General features: G+C 42.3%; 1 protein-coding gene across 18 annotated transcripts in view; it reads right to left on the bottom strand.

Annotated features, from left to right (window-relative positions):
• The window catches only part of LOC119010715 (receptor-type tyrosine-protein phosphatase F), a 165,315-nt gene that overhangs the window by 48,507 nt on the left and 95,193 nt on the right, over nt 1-21,615 (bottom strand). For 10 of the 18 annotated variants that reach the window (XM_037083073.1, XM_037083078.1, XM_037083077.1 and 7 more), the window contains 7 exons: nt 20,502-20,612; nt 12,778-13,047; nt 11,343-11,927; nt 10,583-10,716; nt 9,815-9,959; nt 6,267-6,572; nt 5,208-5,401 (listed from right to left, as the gene is read on the bottom strand). In XM_037083073.1, coding sequence (XP_036938968.1) covers nt 5,208-5,401; nt 6,267-6,572; nt 9,815-9,959; nt 10,583-10,716; nt 11,343-11,927; nt 12,778-13,047; nt 20,502-20,612 — 1,745 coding nt within the window. The remainder of the gene's footprint in view (nt 1-5,207; nt 5,402-6,266; nt 6,573-9,814; nt 9,960-10,582; nt 10,717-11,342; nt 11,928-12,777; nt 13,048-20,501; nt 20,613-21,615) is intronic. The other 8 variants (XM_037083082.1, XM_037083091.1, XM_037083084.1 and 5 more) reach the window with 1 other exon arrangement.

The raw sequence follows: 21,615 nt of genomic DNA, 5'->3' as shown, positions 1-21,615 counted from the left end.
GTGGAAAAAAAGCGCTGGTCTTTTTTTCACTCCAAGACAGATGAATGTAGGTGTCAACAGAGTCATGCAGTAGACAAAAAACAAAGAGGGAGAGAGTGATGGAAGACAGGAAATAAGGAAAAAAAGAAATGAAGACAAGTTGAGTGGCACAAAACAAATCGTGTAGCCATGCTGAGTAACGGTTGTGAAATGCATTATTGCTTATGATGCACTGCCTTGTTCCTCATTTGCTTATGAATCCAATAAAAAACCTCTCTCTTCCTTAATCACTGAATACCTCAATTCAGTATGATAACTATCTTACCGTGTATACAAAGCAAGACTCTCTGGAGCATTTCCTCTTTCCTTTCAGGAATGGAGGGAGGGCCTTTAATTCATTATATTTCAATATGTTTTCAAAATGTTCTCCCTGCTTACTGTGCTTGGCCAAGTGATTCCCGGGGGAAGTGAAAGCCCATTTTGTGCCGCGGGGCTCCGTTGGTGCCGAGCGTAAAATCCTATTACCAGTGCTGCTATGCTAGCCCTGTGACATCAAACACCATCGATGCAGAACGCAACTGCTGGTGTTTACCAGCAACTTGCTCTACTGTTCAGCTGCTGCAAAGGAGTTTGCTGATGGGTGACCCGGGTGACAAGGGGCAGCAGAAATGACACTGGTGACACTGATGTGGGACAAAGTGAGGAACATAGATGGAAGGAAGGATGAGGAAGAAGGGTAGGTGAGGGTGGTGGTGGTACGAGATTATGTATGGACTTTACAGGAACACTGGGAGAGATGGAGGAGAGCAATGATGCTGTGCATGAGGGGGTTGGTATATTGTAGTAATATTGTATACCTCTACCTCTATTGGTATCAATCCATGGACACAGTTTGTGTTTTATTTTCCAAGATCAGATGTTTCAGATTTCCATTTTCCAAAATAATAACAATATATTAGAGGTGAATGGAATTGGTTTTGTTCACATCATTGAAAAATGTAACAGCTTTCAGTTTGTTACACCAACAGCAAAACTGCAGAGCAAACAGCATTAAGGGTCATCGGTCCCATATTTAAACACTGTCAAATGAGACTTTGCAGCTGTTTGACATAATTAGTGCACAATCATGCAGCTGCTACCATTAAATATAATGCAACTTTTAAATGTTATGATCATTTTTGAAAATTACTGAATTGTTCATAACACCAAAGCAACACCTTTCCAAATGTTAAATTAGACATTTTTTCCATGGAATATTAACTAGTTCTATTGTAAGTTGACTTTTCTGCAGCTGAAAGGTTTAAATACGACCCTGGGCATCTCTAAACAACAAGTCAGAACAAACATCTGCAGCAATTTATCAGATTTTTTCTGGTAGAAATAATGCTCAAGCTTATGGCTCATTTAATGTTATTTAGACCATAACTTCGTATAATTTTAATCTCACTATGTAAGCAAAACTAAAGTAGACATTTTTGTTAAATTGTTCAGCCCTAAACCAAATCTATGTGTTTAAGATCTGGATACCATTAGAGGTAATTAATAAAATATGTCTTTGTGTAATTTGGTGAGCTTGTCCTTTAGGAAGAAGAGCATGATGCTAAGACTTTCCTTTCTTGCCACGCCAGACTTTCACAAACAGAGAGAGCGAGTCCTACACTCGTACACTCTGCTGATTCATTGCGCACTGAGAGAGATGGTGTTCATCATCCTCCATTGACTGTTGGCATATGAAAAGACAAAAGATCCAACTTCTCCGCCCTCCTCCCAGTGGACGAGTCTTTATCACCAACCAGCTAACTGAAGCATGAGGGAGGTTTCTGTATGGTCCCAGTTGCTACTGGTCGACACACATGGCACATTAAGAAGTGCTGCCTCATGTTCCCCTGACATGGCGGGGCACTAAATAGTACCATTTAAGAACAGCTGCTACTTAACTCCATGAATAACAGTTTGTGACGTGCCTAATTGCTTAATTTGTTTACCGTCGACTCCACTCAGTACGTCAACAGAGCAGCGAACACATTAAGGTTCGGAAGAGTTCCTATCTCATCTTGGGCTTAATCCCTTTCTATCGCAACTGCTCTTGCTTTCTGCTTAAATCCATGGGAGAATTATAAATTATCCCCCATTTATATTTCGAATGCCAACGCAAGCTGAAAACACATCATTGCTGATAAGCGTCGTTTGTGGAAACGGAGCGGTATAATTTGCAGGCGGGTGAATGCAAATGTGATGACATGGGCTGAGATGTGTGGCTATAAAAATGGGAACGAGGGGGGGAACGAGTGATGTGGAAGAGAAGGAGCTGTCATGATTGATGGAGTGAAACGGGCTGAGGTGCTTCTTTTCTCTTTTTTTTTCTGATTCACATTCAACTCCAATCTGAGGCAGTGAAGGCCGCCGAGGCAGTGAAGCATCGCCTCGCTTGCTCCCACACACAAACGCGTGCACACCACAAAAACGCATGAGTGGTCAAACAAAATGAACCTAGAAAAGTAGTGCTGAATAAAAGCAAACTTGTGCAGGAAGGCAAACTTGTGCAGAAAATGTATAGCACACATGATGGATAATGGCCTTAGACTCAATCACGCCATTTTCTGCCAACTTTTATAGATGGGTAAATGAAAAACATCAGCCTAGAGGTTGCTGTGTGTGCAGAGTGATGAAGCAGGCCACGTGGTGTGGACCTGCCCACTCAGGTTCAGGCCACTTTCCCAATAGAAAAAGAGTTGGAAAGGGGTCGATAACATCACAGTTAACATGGCCTGTGGTTTAAATTTAGCAGGGAAATGAGGGTGCTGTGTGGGCTCCTGCTTGAAAAGAAAAAGAGGCGCTTAACCCGCCCACGCACAGGCAAGCTTTCCTAGCTTTCCTCCCAGCATTTCAGCTAACCCTTAGAGAGGGTAAAGGAGCCAGAAACAGAGAGACAAGACAAGGGGAGAGGTGATAGTAATTTTGACAGAATCTGCAAACCAGTCAGATTTGTGATTGAAGTCTAAGGTAAGGTTGAGCTATGTTGTAAGAGCCCTGGAAAAACTGGAATGTTTTTTTCCCCTCCTGGCAGGCTTAACGTGCATCCAATGCAGGTGAAAAGGTGGATATGGAACTGATTTCACAACACATTAGGCAAATTTTTGAGAGAAACACTATGGGATGTGCCAAGATAGAAGAAAATTGTTTTTTTCCTTTTATTTATCATCAATTACAGGTATGCGTTTGAGGGATTTGCATGAGTCTAGGATGAGTCATGAACTCTTCTCAGCCAGCTGGAACGCCTACTACAAGGTTGATCGCAGTAGAGTGCATGTTTGCTCATGTTATCTGGGTTGTTTTTTCCACTTGTTGTTGGGGTACAGGAATGGAAGGATGTGTAAGAAAAGGAGCGATTGTTCTAAAACCAGTTGGGCGAACGTGGACAAGGGAGCGTCGGCTGACTGTGTGGTCTTTAATGAAGTCTGGGCAGGTCCTTGCAGGTTGGCTACGCAGTACAGTCTCATGGAAAACAATCTGTTGAGATGACTCAATCAAGGGTAACCAACCTGCACGCAAGCCTCTGGTAATTACTCAACCGGCTTCTCAGGCAGGAAGGGTGCAAAAGGAGGACAAGAGAGAAAGGGAGGGGAGTTGGAGGGAGGGAGAAAAGGAAAAAAAAACTCCTTTTATGTTTTTCATAAAAGGAGGGAGGAAAAATTCAGGTTTCTGCCAGGGTGGGGAGTTTGAGTTTGAGAGGTGTGCTGGACACCAAACTGGAACCTGAGAGCTGTTCAGAGTGCCAAATTGCAGCGTGTCTTTGTGTTTATTGTGTGAACCTGGCACAAATGAGATATGGCGAGGAGTATTGTTTGCACAACAAGTAGGGTCATGTTCAGTTCAGTTTTCACAATGCAAAACAAAGTCACGCTAAACATGTCGACATCAGGAAAACCCTTCCAAGAAGACAAGCAGCCACCATGTTATTTTCTTCCTCTAGACCAGTCGGCGCTGTCCTGGCTGTCAAGCACTGTAGTACACAGTCAGATAACAATAAACGGTCAGCAGCAGCTGACAGAAACTGCTGCTGTAAAAGAAAGGTGTTGGACTGCGCTTGAGAGTTGAGGGTAAATCGTTTGGCCAGGTGATATCAGCCAGAGCCTCTCTCTAACAGTTTCAATTCAATTTCATACAAAGAAATGTATATACATCCCCATGAGAGATGGGCCATTTGGGTGACTCATTATGTATTTACTAATGAACCCTTTCCCCCACAACTTGGATCCACAGACTTCCACTTAGCATCACTTGGGATGTAGCACATTTGACACATTATTTCATGCTGACTTTGACAGTGCTCCTCTGAAATGATAACACTTAAGACAGTGAGGTGTTTTGCCAAAGCAAATAAGAGCACTGTGTACTGCCTGGGAACTGAACCGTCAACCTGTTGGTCTCCCTAAATGCATTTATCAGCAAACTCCACTCATGTGCACACACATGCCAGGCTGTTGGAATTTTTGTGGCGTTCCTGCGGCCATGGAGCGATTACTTGTTCAAATGAGATGTTTTGGTGTGAGGCTATCCAAGGCGGCGAGTGAATGCGTGTTTGCGCAAATGTTTCTCCCGGCAAACAATCAGAAAGAGGCTCTTAAGCTGGTCTCCCTTCCCCCCGAAGAGGGGAGAAAAGTAAGAGTGGGGTTTTTGGTTTTAAGATATTCATGAATCTCTGAATCCCTCTTAAGGATTACAATCTCTCATCCATCTCGCCATGTCACAGAGCTTTGGGGCGATCGGGAGCAGCATGCAATAATGTGTAAAGGGCGATGTCAAGAAAAAAAAAATCTAACTCATAAACATGGTAACAAGGCAGTGCATGTTTTACAGCTAAAACTGCAAAGAGGTGCATTGATTCCACTAAGCTCCGTCTTGATGTAACACATATAAAATATTTAATAGCTATTACTGTAGAATTAGAATGGATCTTGTTACGACAGCTAATCCAAAGCTGTGGAAGCAGGGTACCAATTTAGAGTCAAATGTCACATGTGGAGAACGATGAAAAAAAGAGGGGAGGGGGGTTACTGCAGTCAACAGAAAGAAAAATTCCATGTGTGTCACCCGGTATGGGGGAAATGAAGTGTGAATAAGGGAGCGGTGTAGAATGAAAATAATGGGAAATGAACATAAGATGGCTTCAGACAGTGAAAGAGAGACAGAGTAAGACTGGACAAGAGTAAGACATCACCCAGTACCTGGGCCTCGGGCAAAGCAACATCCATGATGTTAGGCTGGCCTCGCGGTTCACCATTTTCTAGCCGAGAGAAGATGACTTGGTAGCCTCGGATTTGGCCATGCTGTTTCCCTGGGAGGGGGGGCTTCCAGGTGACCCGGATCGCTGTGGAGTTTATGGCCTCAACCTCCAGCTTCCTGGGAGGCGCTCCAGGCACTAGAAATCAGAAGAAAAGTGGGAGAGAGGGAGGGAAAGCAGAATGAGTCAGAGGAAGAAGGAAAAAAATTGATGGACAGTGAGAGGGAGAAGAAGAGAGGGATGAGAGACTCAAAATATGCTGAGCAGCAATTTTCCTCAGTTCATTGTGTTTTGTGATGAGGAGCCAAAAACTAACATCAAAATAATGACTCCTGAGTTTTAATAGAATCGGGTGCTCTTTAGAAGAAAGTGATAACAGATTTGGCCATGAATCAAAATCATCTTTACTCCATTTAGACCTTCAGCATCTGTTGTGTCCCTAAAACACCCTATGCGGGACAGCATGTGGTCTAGCAATGTCTGTAATGCCCTTAATTCTTGGTATGAAATTAGCTGTGTTGTAGCAAACTTCAAACACATTAATTATAGACGATTCTCTCTTAGGGGCAGCAGCTCTCTATCAGACTGCAAACAAAATGAGGAAAGTGAGAGAAAGAGGCAAGAGCGATGGAACGGAGAAAGGGAGTTCTGCTCCACTTCTACTCTTCAGAACAGGAGAGAAAAAACAAGAAGGAATTTAAACAGTGAAATGAGAGGAAAGTGGTGCAGAGCGGAGACCCTGGGGGTGATGAGCCTTAACCTGCTGTAGATGTAAAGCATTAAAGCTACGGAGGGCAAGCTGGAAAGATGAAAAAAGAGAATGAGACACGCTCGGCTGCCACTATTGCCTAATTATCTCAAAATTGATCAACAGGACAGGGAGAAATTTGCAGTAGAAGTCCAGGAGAGTGAAGGAAAATAGTTACAGTGGTAGTAGCAGCCCCAAGCCACACAGATGTGTAGAGTCTGAGAGCACTCTGCTTAAAGGGCGGTGTTAACCTACCATCCTCTTTGGTTCTTATCCTCACTGGGGCACTCTCAGGGCCAGGGCCCACGTCAGTGTGTGCCCTCACCCACACCTGGTACTCAGTCCACTTCTCCAGGCCCTCCAGCACATAGCTAGTGGCATCTGCGCCAATGTTCATCACCTCATGCCGCTCCGTGTCCTCTCCAGCCATCGCCTGGTAGCTGACTGTGTAGCGCACAATGGCGCCGTGGCGGCTAGCGGCAGGCGGTGCCACCCAACTAACCTTGAGGCTGGTGGAGCTCAAGCTGACCAGATGTACCTCTTGAGGGGGGGCTGATGGGGCTGTAGGGGGAGGGGAGCACAACCACACGGAGGGGGGCACGGATCAAGCAAACAAAAAAAATAACCAAAAAAGCAAGCAAACACAAAGTAAAACTGGAAGCTTTTTGGACAGTTGTCAATGTAATTATTAAAATGTAATATTCAAAATGTACCTACAGTATGTAAACCAAATCAGCTACATATGTAAACCAAATCTATATTCTTTTTTGGATGATTAGGACAATTTTTCTATAGGACTATAGATGGATTTTTTTCTTAATGAAAGCCCAAACAGGGACAAGCATTAAAAATTGAGGTTGGAAAATGAAAACTGTGGAAATTGGCATTAGTCATTCATTGAAATATATTGTGTGATCTCAATTTGTATGCTTCTTTATTGTCCCTAAACATACAAGTAACAAAACACATGGGTTTGGATTTTATTCAGATATTGATTCTACCTGAAATAAATGACATTCAACCAACCTATTCCATATTTTGAAAATGTCCTCTCCCTTCTAGTCAAAGTTGATTATGAGTCACTTTCTGAGCTTGTGGGACTCACAAATCATTTGCACTCATACTGTAGGTGATAAATTTCATATTACTACATTGTAAGTTTGAATATAACATTTCCATTTTTCATACTGAATACAAAAAGCTTCCATGCTGAATAGGATTCTGCCTCCAGACTGAGATATTGGCTGCAAAAACACATTACGAGGCTACTGCTGAAGCTATGTCTGGCACTACATTTATGCACGAGGCCATGAAACTACAGGGTGGGCTGAATGGAATACAAAATGTGCCAAAATTTTACAAGGCAATGTTTTTATAAAGACGTAATTTGTCCCTAAATGCCCTATTTGCTGCCTCTCGCAGTATGCAGAGGGAGCAATAAAGTGGCCATATATGTGTGAGAGTGTGAACAAGTGCTTGACAGTGTTGCCTGGTGTTCGCACATTGATGTAGAAGCTCTGGGATTCATAACAGTGATGATCGGACAAAGCTTAGTGCTGCATCTGAGATATGCTGGGCAGTCCAGAGTCATACATAAAGCTCTAATTTCATCATAAATAAAATGTGTGAACATTAGAACTATTGTCAGCATCTGGTTTGTAATGAAAAACAGGATTATCAGATGGCATCATTTGATAAATTGGTAGGAGATTTACTACATTCTGGAATAAGATAAAAATATCAAATTGTTTATAACAGTTGTCGTATGAGGTACATGTAAAATCTCAAGTCCAGAGAAAAACAGAAAACCAATATACTATTTCAAAATAGGGACAAGAACAACACAAAAAACAATCACAATAGCATTCGTACTTTACATGCATCTAATTCAATCACAAACTGATTCAACACCACAAAAAAGGCCCTTTCATAACAGAATAAAATGAACCGAAAAAAAGAAAATCCAAGGGTTCTTACAAGTCATGCCCATGAAATGTATTTTTTAATAAGCAGAGCAATGAACAGTTAGCTCAAATATGAATCCAAAAAACTAATGCCAGAACACCACCTTGTCAAATTATTAAGGCTTAACAAAAGAGAATCGAGTCTTATGAGGTGGTACCTGGTCCTTGAGAGAGTGGACAGAAAACTACAAAGCCCTGAATACAGCACACGTATTACAAAAAGGTGACAGGCTGAATCAAAACAATGTGGATGATTTGGAGAATAAATTGTGATATGAGGTCCTGATGAAAAAATTTGCCAGATCAAAGCCAAATTGGACAAGGGGAAGACAACACAACGGAAAATTCACAAGCCTTAAAGGCAAAAATGTGCAAGACAAAAAGGGGGCTTTAAATAGAGATAACATTCTAGATGAATTAGATAAAGTATCTCTCTCTATCTCTCCTTCATCCTGCTGAAGCCCAAATTACTGTTTGATCATATACATTTAAGGTATATTTTTCACGCAACGGAAGAGTTTCATTAAAAATTAACTTCATTTCTTGTGTTTCTCAACCAGTCATTATTCAAGTACTGACCTGTTTTACTGATGTCTGTGCAAACAAAACACTAACTATATATATATGTGTGTGTGTGTATATATATATATATATATATATATATATATATCTATATATATATATATATATATATATATATATATATATATATATATATATATATATATATATATACACACACACACATAGCTGAGTAATGTTCATTGCTCTGAATCTTAAAAATGCTATAAAATGTCACACTTCTCAACTGCTTATTTGTGAGGCAACTTTCCCAAAGCTGCCTCTTCTTTCATAAACACCATCCATGTGGTGCACGAAATCCAAATTCTGTTCTCCAAATTCTTTGTCCTTGTATCTCCAGCTGACAGGAGGCACAAGACTCATCACCACTCATGATCTCAATTGACAGTTATATAACTCTGTGGTATTCACAGGTGTTGGCTCTTCAGGGATTTTGTCTGTCCTCATGGGGAAAGATTTAAAAAAATGTGGATATCTATGCCTTCTGTCCAGTCAATTGTATTCGTTTCTAATCTAGTGTTGAAGACACATTTGTCAATTTCTTTGATGCATTTTAAAAGTTAACCCTAAAAACTCTAAAAAATGAATCCTACAGATTGATATCAGGACAACTTAAGCATGTCTCTTTTCTGTAGTTCCAACATTTCCACAAGAGTGATGTGTCACCTCTCTAGTGTACCAGATTAGTAAGGCACACTTACTCATGTGAACCTTTTGTTTTCAATAAAATCTAGTTCTGTACAGAATGAGTGTGAGGCACAAATGCTCTGCACATAAGCCTCCTGGGTGAGCTGGTACAAGCGTGGTGCCACCACAGCAATAAAAATCAGCAGTCAGCTGGTAGAGTGACATTTTGCTTGCTGGCACTGTAAAAGCACATAATGATATGAGGCAAAATAACACAGCACAGCTCACAAATGTGGGAAAAGGACACAATAAACGTACCTTTGACACTGAACACAGGGCCTGCCCTCAGATAGACGGACAGGAGGGTTAGTGTTGGTGACAGAGGGGAGGAGGTGGAAGCGAGGGGCTGACCGGTATGGCTGCACTGTCAGCATTTTATGCAGCGCTGAAATTGACATTCAAGTTGCCAACGCTGTCTGATTTAAGCGCTATGAAACACAACTTTGTTCAGCCTGAACCTAAACCTGCTTCAGCTGGCTGTGGGGGACTGTTATGCTAGAGAATCACTAGTTAGTTGAAAACAGGGAAAAGACAGATGAGAGAGACCAGGCAGAAAAATGATGGACTTACTGGACTGGGCGGTGCGAGCCTCGATTGGCTGGGTGTAGACACCTAAACCCATCTCAGAGCGGGCTGCCAGCGAGAAATGGTACAAGGTGTCAGGCTTTAGACCTTTCACAGCGTGGGAGCCGGCTGGGTCGAAGGACACATGTAACTGGAGAAAGATGCCAGTGGTTTAAAAGCAAAGAAAGTCACACAAGTTTTTACATGGGTTGAAATATGGGGGTAGTATTTGTTGAGGAATTAAATTCTGAAGCTTGCTGTCTCATCCTCCTACATGCGGCTGAATTTGAGAGTAGCTTGTTCCAGAAACAAATTGTCTAGTTTACAACTTGTACTGTGGTCCAACAGAGTTGAGCACAGGGCCACAACAACACTTAGAGACTGAGTAGAACAATTTTGCTGTCAGTTACTACAGTGAATCTTCCTCATATGCTGAGGAGTTGACTGCATCACTACTATAACACTGCTTCAGCCACGGCTTTCCATTCAGAGAAATTGCATCATAAAGAGCAAGAGTCGTTTGTCTGCAAGATTTATTCGTCCGCAGTCTCCCAGCAGCATATGAGAAATGAGTCAATCATAGACAGACAGACAGACAAAGGCCGATCAATGGATAGACCAATAGATAGATAGATAGACCGATAGATAGATAGATAGATAGATAGATAGATAGATAGATAGATAGATAGATAGATAGATAGATAGATAGATAGATAGATAGATAGATAGATAGATAGATAGATAGACTTACAACTTTCATGTTGTTAATCTCACCTTGTTGTCTGAGCCATCCTCCCAGTAATCCAGCTCATACTTGGTGATAGGTTCCTGTACGGGCCACAGCCATGTTAGCATGATTTGGCTGTCCAACTCAGCTTCAGCCTCGAAGCTGGAGGGCTGTGCAGGGACTGTGTACAGAGAAAGGGGCAAGAGGACAGAGGTTGAGGAATAGAAACAAAAAAAGAGCACATCACTGAACCTGAATGTTCTCCACAGTGTCAGCAGTAATAACCACCTCCACAAAACTGACTGTATGCAAAGGCATTTGCATAGGAAAGAGAAACTAGTTTACAGATACCCTTATAAGTCCTTTTACTCCTGCTGCAGGTTACACAATAAAATACAGCGTAGGTACCTTGTCTGACACCTAATGAAACCATATGCACACAGCTGACACAGGGAAAACAGGCTTTCAAGATTTTGGATATATTATACTGTGATATAAGTGTTATTGTTTCGTGGTTTTAAAGGCTGTGTTAAGTGATGTGATTTTCTGAACTGATCCACACCAATAGTCATCCCTAACATGGGTTTGAGGTATTTTCCGAAAAACATTTTAAAATCAGAGTTTGTTGCCCAGATTGAGCATTTATGAAATGCTTTTTTGGAATCTTCAAAATATGTAGTTATTTATAATGTGTCCCAATTAGCCTAAAAATACTGCAATATTATTTTAAGACGCCCAGCTGTTGTGCATATGAAAATTCACTCATTAATTAACACACAGAGTCACACATAGTGGTAGGCTGCTCACCTCCCTGCTGGGTTTTGACTTGCAGGATATCAGAAGGTGGCCCGTCACCGACAGAGGTGAAGCCTAGCACCCTGAGGCTATAGGTGATATCAGGAATCAGGCCTGAGATGGTAGTCAGACTGCTGTCATCGGTGTTGTGTTTCTGCCAGGCGCTAAGTGGAGCCGTCAGGTCTGAGCTGTAGTAGACCCGGTACCCCCTGATTTGCCCGTTGGGTTCCTCGGGCGGTTCCCACTGGACCAGCATTGTGCTAGCACTCAACATGCGAGCTTGGACATGCAGAGGTGGCGAGGAGGGGGCCTGTTCTCCTGTGCGCGTCTCCACAGGGTCGCTGGGCGGCCCACGGCCGATGTTGTTGACAGCCATGACACGAAACTCATACTCAGAGTAAGGGCTGAGTCCACCAATGCTGTAACGAGTGGTTGCCACACCTTCTACTTCTTGGAAGCCGAAGAAGTCTGAAGACTTGGGTCTGTACTGGATCATGTAGTAGGAGACAGGTTCTGGGTTTCCAGAGTCCCAGGTGAGAGTCACGCTGGTGGCTGTGGTCTCAGTCACAATGAGGGATGTGGGGGGTTTTGGCAAGGCTAAGGAGGGAGAAGCAGGGCATTAGCTTTCATATCAAGATAGGGCTTTCAGCACTTCTGGGTAATTTCAGAAAAACAGGATGTCTGACATATGCAATACAATGACTCTCAAATATAACCTGGTAGAGCTCAAAGCAACTTCAGTGGCAAAAAGACATGACTGGTAATTTCTTCTTTTTGCAACTCATATCAATGAAATGATTGTTTCATGAATTAATCCTTATGCTGCTGTCCGCAGCCAATATCTCAAAATGAATAGCTTGAAGAGCAAGACGAAAATCTCAATATTGTGTCTTGCAACTGGCCTGGTCATTACTAGCAATACAAGAAAATTGCAAAAGTGGTTCCTGTTGAGAGTGTCCGACAAACAAAACAGAGGGTCTTTATTGTGGCTTCTTTGAAGGAGGGGATCTGTATTGCTGTGGTCCCTCTAAATGACTGTGACATTCTGTGTATCGATCAGCTGAGTGGAAAGAGGGATCAATACAGACGGCAACTGATAACAGAGGCTGCAATGGGTAGACAACACGCTTGCATAGTCACATACACACAATTGGGTAGAGCAACATTCATAGACAACACTTCAACAATCTTGCAGAAAGAAGCACACACTGACATCGATGCTCACTGACAAGCAGACTGAAAACAGCAATAGCTTTTAAGTATCAACATAAACCACAGGCAACAGCATAGGGGCAACAGTGATTATGTACACAGAGTTTGATCTGAGGTCATCTGAAGGTGATGTACTCTCTTTATAACCAATCCATTGTCAGGCAATTCCAAAATCTCTGGGTGTCTCGAATCAACAAACAACAGAAACTGAACTGGTCTGAACAGCAGCTCTCACCTTTCACAGTGACCTGAGCGGTGGCTTCTATCATGCCCAGAGACGAGATGGCCACGCAGGTGTAGTTTGCCGACTCACGGATGTTGGTAACCTCCAGCACATTGCGTCCCATTGGCATCTCTTCCTCCTTGGTCAGCTCCGTCAGGCCCTTTGTCCACTTGACGTAGGGCATCGGTGAGCCCACTGCCACACATGTCAGGTTGACACTGCCACCTGGCATCACCTCTTGGTTGGTGGGTGGGATAGAGAATCTGGGTGGGACTCTTCGCACTAAGGGGTGAGGAACAGAAGAAAATTACTTAATAGTTAATAGGTAGGATGTGTAAGGTTAATTTGATGATATTTTTGTAATTGCATGAATGGCCTTGCCCCATACAACGCCACAAAGCTAGAAGCTAACTAAGGGAAGCTAATAAAATGGAGGGCTGATGGCTTTTGTCCGAATGTGCAGGCGAGCACAATGGGAATAATAGGACTGTCACAAAATGGCTCTGGAAATTCACAAGAAAACTTTGAGGGGGCGTTTTATCCTCTTGCCTACAAAAGGGAATTTAATAAAAAAAATAGCCCAGTTTTGCTGGAGACTATGTCTGGCCCTCTTTTGTCAAAGTGTCAAATGGTAGCGAGAGTTGCATCATTGAGGGACCCTGTGGAGATGGCATTGTTTGATTTCTCCTCCCTCTCGCTGGCTCCTTCTGCTCAGCCTCTCTTTCTCTCTCTCTCTCTCTCTCTCTCTTTGTGTAGTTCTGATATGCAGATAGGCTGACATTAAAAAGGGGTTCCCATGGAGACAAGAAGGGCCCGTTGACGTCGCCAGGGACAAGGCAAACACCGATGCGAAGGCTCCATGCAATACTGAAAAGCTGGCCGAGAATAAACAGGCAGCCAGCATTTACATACGGCTTGTTATCTATCTAAATAAAGATGCACACAAAATGCTTGCCATATTTACACACTGTAGATATTTTTTCTGGTAACTTTTGGCAACCACAAGAAACTTACCCCCATGACATGGTTAAGAAAACATAACTTGACAGTTTTTTGTAGACACACACTAGTGTAAAACAAGTTAAACTCAGGATATCGCTGAGTCGGACAATAGTATGTGGTGAATTCATGCTGGGGGAGCTCTGACTTTTTTAACCTTGATTATGAGGAAAGTAAAATCAACCTAAACTTTTCGCTCCATAGTGACCTAGTCATATGTATTCAAAACAGTACAGCATGAAACAGAATTTATACTGATTGTTTACCCTAATGCACAACAACATCTCTGTGTCTCTCTGGGAAAAAAAAGAAAAACCCTTGACTGTAATTGCTCTTTTGCACCGGTCTCCATGAAAATGGATTTTCAAATGTGAGACTCCCTCCACCTTCCCTTTCCCCCACCCTTCACCCCTCCCTCCCCGATCTAATTTGAACCAGAACGTTGTTACTATATAGCCATGCTTGTTATTCCCCTCATTATGTGGTGAAATGGGAAAAAAACCCCACAAAAGCACCTTTTGAGATTCCAGTCAGGAAAAGGCTGGTTCTCTGAACTGCACTATAATAAGGGGGGATTCTGGTTCACACTCATCCGAATTTTCCCCCAAATAATTGAGGTGCTGTTTATAGACCTGCTGCTGTTTTTTTAATCAATACAATCATGTGGGCTTAAACTACTTGGCTCGATATCTCGTAAAAATATTAATATTCCAGCTCTGAGCCACAAAACAAACTGAATTGTGCATGTTTTGGAATTTGGGTGTCTAACTGTAGTTTTTTTCTCCCACAATATCTTTGCAGTTATTTTTATAAGAACAGACAGACAGAGGGTGCGTGGAATAAGAAATCAATGCAAGACTCGGAATGGTAAAGAGGTCAACAAAGGTTTAGGCAGAGTACTGATGGCTATTAAATATGAATAACAATGCAAAGTTTATGCATGAACATTAACATTATTGAGTTACCACATTCATGCAGGAAAAAAGTGACACACATTAACAGTCCAGGAAGATTAATATGAGCCATGACATCTGCTTTCTGAGGTTCACACACTGATTTTTAAAATGCAAAAGACTGGATGGGCCAAGTAGCGTTACAAGCCTGGGAACAGGACAGGGACGACATTCTCAAGCAAAGCATGCACAAGAGCTGGGGAAAGATATGGGATTGGATCACAAGCCTGACTATGCTGAGAAAAGAAGATAAAGGAGGAACTTGGTCCAATTTTCTCGTATAAATGACTGAACATCTGATTTCCAGTATGACTAATGCACGACAGACGTTCCTTTGAGTACTCTCAGAAAAAGAAAAAAAAACCGTTAGTATTCCACTTATGTTGGCTGCCACCTGTGTCTTCTCACACAACTGTAATACTCTCCGAGTGCAGCTATTTTTCACAACATATGCTTATAAAAGAGAGAAGCCTGAGAGAAGCGGCCCTAATGTACAACCATTAAGCTCAAAGTATCTGTTATTCTTTCATGATTCCATAGACTAAACAGTGCTAAGAGCAGTCAGTCAATGGGGCCTGTGTATATTGAACACTTAATGTTGTGAATAATTCATGTCGTGCGGTTAAGTTTGGAGAGGTGCTGTGGAACAAAATGACTAGAGGGCAGGTAATTGTTATCGATTCCCCCGAAGCCTCTCTCCTGTTGAGAGCGGCTTGGAGAGACGGGCTCCGGGACTCTATCAAAACCACAAAATAAGCCCTGTCTCCACTCCGCCTGCCTGCTTGCTGGATACCTATAAATTTAACTGCCTTGACAAAGTGCCCAAGGATAGCAGAACCTGTTCAGTCAATCAATATCTGAGCAAACTGGCACAGAGTCAGCGGGCTCCCAGGCTTCCTGGCAGCACCTAGCTGGGCTACCATGATGGCTGATCATCCCCCTGTCAGCACACTGCCAGCTCATTCTTAAATATTCTATAGGTCAGCTCTTTGCACAGCGGAGTCTCACAGATGGTACAGGCAAGGAGATAATTTCCAAAACATTAGTTCTCTCTTGGACAATGTAAATGTCATCATTCATTAACTCTAAAGCAGAGGTTCAGTCTGAGAGTCTGTGTATCAAGGACCAAATCTTCTTGTATTAACCACTTGTTTCTGTTTTGTTAATGATTAACTGCTACACAGCATATTGAGTAAAATTAGATTTAACTTCTTCTCTTTTAAGTACTTTTTTAAACTGCAAGGCCTCCTGATGTAACATCACATGGCGATGTGCAGGCTTCTGTCTTCTCATTAGGCTAACACAAGCCTATCACATCTTTCAGTCTCTTGGTAGAGGATGCCCATGGCGGTAAAACAGGCATAATCCCCCGAGGAACCGCTTTGTCAATTCTGTTACCCATGTCCCCCAGTGGGAGAGCAGGGGTGCTGCTGCCTAAATACCTGACAAATCAGGATGCCTTGAATACCAGAGTAATCAATCACACACCTCTGATGGGCTTACAGAGGCGGATGGAAAGTCTGAGAGTTAAATTAGCTACCTGCATATTTTTTTAGTGGATGAGGTTGATAGTGAAAATGTGGGTGCGGTTAGGAAGACTTCACAGCAACAGCACACAACAGAGAGTTAACAGTGACTTAAGTAAACTGCACAGGGACTCCTTGTGTGTTTTGGCAAGGTCAATCGAAACAAGGTTTGGGGGAGTGGTGTCGGAAGGCATGCAAGAACTACTCAAGGATTCATGCAAACAGGAAGACAATTAAACTATGATGGGATACGGGAGAGCTATTACTAATATTTCTGTTTTACATGGAGGGGACATTGGTGTCTTCATCAGAGGCGCTAGGAAGGATGGTTGACCCCACTTAAAATCTGTATTATATTGAAGGGAGGGGGTTAAAAGTGAAACTGACAAACCTTCACGCTGATCTGTTTGAGGATGAAGTGATTTGATGGAGGTGAGCAATGGAATGAAAAGATACAGAGTGGAGAGGAAAACAACACAGTGAAACAGAACAGTGTTTCCATAGACACAGTGGACGTTAGTGACATGGCACAGATTGCAAACATACAGTACCAGGGAGGGAAACACAATTGCACTTGCATCTTTATCAAATGGTAGTGCAATTCACAAGATTGTCAAAATCTATGGTGCTAAAAAACTCAAATAAATTATGTGTTAAATTCATCATTTCAGACTTTTGTGTGCTCTAGTCCTCAATATTTTTCTTCATATAAGTGACCTGAATTAATCAAGTTTCCTTCCCAGACACACAGACACAGACACAGACACAGACAGACACAGACACAGACACACACACACACACACACACACACACACACACACACACACACACACACACACACACACACACACATAGAACAGCATGAAGATATTTTGGAAAAAAGAAAAGCCCTGCTGCAGCACTTTATCCCCTATGACATATTGACATGTCACATGGATATATGAAGGAGTGCCAGCAGACAGGAGCTGACATCCCTCCTCCGTAGTGGGATAAGCACTTGACAAACGAGCGCTCATGCACAATCACAGGACACTTGCGATTCTGCCCACGTTGATGGAGTCCTCCTTTAGAGGAGGGTCACCAAAAGCGACCTGCAGCAAACAAGGTGCGCGTGCACCTGCACACCTACAAACACGCACGCACTCTTAATGGATGCAAAGTGGAAGGACATAAATAGATACACAGACAGGAAGGGAAAAATAATCCACGAGAGACCCCACCCCCGACTCCTCAGTCCACCCCCTCCCACAAAGAAATACGAGTACATCATTCTCTGGTGGCTCTAAAATGTCAAGACAAGGGTGGTGACAGTGCTGCTGGCAGCATGTTTGTGTACCTGCAGACAGGAATTGGATCAGGTAGCTGTGGTGAGTGGAAAAAAAACAGAAACACATTCGCAGATACAAAAAAACAACCCATAACAAGCACATTTAATGCAAGTCTGACAGCTGTGTGTGTGTCTGTATGTGGGCAGGTGTTAGAAGGGTGTTGAGAGAGAATAATACTGTAATTCTCTCTCCAAAGGTAATCTTTTTCATATGTCACCTTCAAGTAATGGTAACTTTATTGACATTTAAGCCTGCAAATGACTGTCCTACGCAACAAGGATGAAATTCGTAGGAGGCGCTGAATTTCATACAATGACAGTTTCTTTTAATTTACTCAAAAGTAAAGGAAAAATAAAATAAAAATATCTGCACCTAAGTATTTGGCATATCATAGATATGGTTGGCAAGGTTTTATTATGAAGAAAAATCCTCGCTTCATGATTACAATACATTTATTTACTTACACTTATTTACACTACATATGTATAAAATCACATGCACCTTTTATTTACAGTTAAATTGTATCTTCTATCTTTATTTGAAAGATTTGCTCCATTTCAACAATTTCAGTAAAAATGGAAGATATGACTTAAAACCATCACAGATGTTACGCCCTTAAAGGATTACATGCTGATTTGTTAAATGTTAATCTTTAAACAAAGCAATGTTTCTCTTCCTGCTTTGTTCAATTGCACTGAAAGCTCAACTTTTAAGAAATGGCTTCTTTGAAACATAATGTTCGATAGTACCCCCTTTTGAAAATAAAACAGAAACACTCTGGTAGCTGGGCCTTCACATTTTTAATTGCGTCTAACAGTGAAAAACGTGAACTCCATCTCTATTTTGTTCATCACAATGCAATATGAAATGTTTCCATCATTGCATGTATTTATTCATAGACCAAGCATCATTTTAAATGTTGTACTGGAGGTTTGAAAGGAACCATTTGTTTTCAGCCTGCTGCAACAAACCAACACTGTAAAGTTTAACATTTGTCAAATGACCTGTTTGCTTCCAAGGCTTGTTATGTTTACAGGTTTGAAGGCAGACTTTGTAAGCCCCTGAATCTCCCCTCTGGTGTCTTAGAATACAAAAAAGATGTAATAACAACAGGAAAGGAAGAGAGGCAAAGTCAAAGGCCACTTGTGTTGAGTCCCTCATGTTTAAAACCCAATCAAGCAGCCGGGTGATGGCACAGCCCCAGGTCTCGTCTCCTCATTCTTACAGTGGTAACAAAGATGGAGTGAAAACATGGCTGGAGTCTTTGTTCTCCATTCCAGACTTGTACACTTTTAAAAGGTTACGGTTGGTTTGATTCCTATCTCTCTGCTGGTGTGGTGAGGATGGCGGAAAAGTTGGTGTCGGGGCCAATGGGTTGACAGCTACCTGGGTGGTGTTACAGACTAGCTGGGCCTGGGGGCCCTGCTGGCGCCACGCCACACAACTACTGTAATTACCTCAGAGGGAAGAAAGGGCTGCGCTTGCACCTGTGACAGACATGCCCTGATTAATAGACGAGACTTACATCCCTCTCTCGCCTTTGCTGTTTGGCTCACTACCTTCCCCTGTCAAGATTTAGGATCTAAACCTTCTGGAGCCCACGATGTTTAATCTGTAAATTTGATGCCGCTGCGGCCCTCGAGGATGATTTTTTCCTTAGTTCCTCTGATCCAGGAGGAGGTCCTATCTTTCTGGATACTTTTATAATAAGGAAAACACTGAAGCCAAATATTAGGTACATTTTGGTCAGAGGAAATTTTGTTTAAAAAATGGTCCTCTTGATTCAATTTGACATTTCCTAAGCAGTGGTTTGTAATCTATGTCTGGGTTTGAATGCAAAGATTGGACGGTAATTTAATTACAAAAAAAGAAACAATGTAAGCACTCATCCATAAAATAGCCTCTAAGATACACCACTGCATCTGCTTTTAACAAAATTATGAAGTGTGTGTCTTTCTTACCCTGACACTTTCAACCCATCCCTCCCTCCTTCCCCTCTCCACCCACACTAACAACTGGAGCTGCTATTCTGTTTCATGTACATCAGACATGGTGGTGTTATCCGCAGGGGCTGACCTAGACTACACTCTCCCCTATACCAGCTTTTTCCAGGATGGGTACAATGCTGCCCTTGCCCTGCATTAGTCTGCTCACGGAGAAACCACAACAAAAACAAACCCTGAAACTCCAGACCCCTCCATGCCTGTAGGAGCTGAGGGTTTTGCAGAGGGGGGGAATAATGGAGCCTTTCGATACAGTCAAAATAACAAAGAAAGGAGGCCTGGCAATGTTTTCAATGCCAGTGGAGGAAACGCTTTCAATGCAGCTGTTTTTCACAGAGGCCGCACCTGGTCACGTTCCCAGCCAAACAGGAGGTTGAGGTTAGTTCAGCTCATTGGTATGGGAGGGGTGGCAAGGCAACAATAATGGTGGGGGAATAGGTTGAAGGAGAGAAGGAGAAAGAGAAATAGAGGTAAAAAGCGATCATCAAATGTGGAAATTACACAGAAATCAAAGACCCTGCAAGTGTTTGCCACAGGTGTTTTTTACCAATCCTGGATAATTAGAACTCTGCTCAAGTTGAAGCTGGGCAGTGCTATTTTGGGAATTGCTACGTGCATCAGTAAGATTTATTAAAGAGTAATATGTCCCACCCTGGTCAGCCTGAGTCAACAAGATGTCGACCAGAAAGCCTGCACACAATCACACAATCAGGAGAACCATCCAAAATAACTGAAATTAAATAAGTTGTGTGGATGAACTATTGAAGGTGAAGGTCTCAAATAGAGAAAGAGATGGTGTGTGAATGACATTTAAAATAGACAGACAACAAGCTTTAAAGGACAACACGGTTGTTTGTGATTTGCAAATGTTAGAGACAACAGGAATGATAAATTCATTCAAGAACTGACAGAGACTTTTGACTTTACCTCGTACGTAGAGATTGGCAGGAGAAGAGTAGCGGGTCCCAGCACTGTTCATGGCAACACATTCATATTTCCCTTGGTCGGACTCCTCGCTGTTCTCAATTTGCAGAGCTCCTACATAGAGGATTAAAAAATTTAGCCGTCTTGACAGTTGTGGAATATGGGATGTAAGTTGGCATGAAACCACTGCAGATATCTGTACAGAGACTCGCTAGAAAGCCTGTAGTCAACTGGTCTAGCCCAGTTCATGTGTAATTAAGTGTCCCAGACATGGACACAGTTTTGTCAAGGAAATGCTGAAGGCTACAAAAGCATTTAGCTGATCTGGCAAGTTTAATGAAACCGCTAACAGAATATTTGCCTAGTCGTGTTAAGAAGAAAAAAGACCATGACTGAGGGTCAATTAATCATCTGAATAACATGTCACAACCTTCACAGTATGATTAGGCCTTCTGCTTATGGAAATAATTGACGAACCGAAGTGTTTGTGTCATGGCAGGTTATCTTTGCCAGCCACATGTTAGGGCAAGGCTAAGCTGTACTGAAGAATAACCACAACAAAAGCAGAAGAATGGATTAAATATCTAAGGAAAATGCAATCTGTGTTTTTCCAAATGACATAATTTACTGTTGTGGGCCTCAGGAGGAATGATACTCTGATTAAGTATTCTTGATCTGAGAGTAAGTTATGTTTTCAGATATCCTAACAGTTGAAATCAAATTAAAATGTAAGCGTAATGAAACCAAAATGAGGGAGTTAGTGATGAACAAACCATCCCTCTAAATCAGATTAGAGGGAGAGATTTTGCTGCAATGCAACTGCCAGTGCGGGTATCTTTTTTTTCAGTCTTTGTTGAGTATGCATTTAGCTGCGAAGTCAAAAATGTTTTCTTTTTTTCCTAACTATCTGACCATGTCTCACCGAAGCCCTCAGGGGAGACGCTCCTCTGCCAGATGGCTGAGATTAGTATTCACAAACCCAAGGAGCTGAAGTCATCAAACAGAAGGCTAACATGTTCTTTTTAACAAAACATGAAAGCCCTGGAGGCCTGTCTCGGTGTGGTCATTTTGACACACCGTGTCCATAACCATCACATAATCATTGCATTGCAATCGT

The sequence above is a fragment of the Acanthopagrus latus genome, chromosome 21 (assembly GCF_904848185.1).
Source record: "Acanthopagrus latus isolate v.2019 chromosome 21, fAcaLat1.1, whole genome shotgun sequence".
NCBI classification, from domain to species: domain Eukaryota; kingdom Metazoa; phylum Chordata; class Actinopteri; order Spariformes; family Sparidae; genus Acanthopagrus; species Acanthopagrus latus.
The sequence above is the reverse complement of the archived record's forward strand: the minus strand, read 5'-3'. Positions and strand labels throughout refer to the sequence as shown.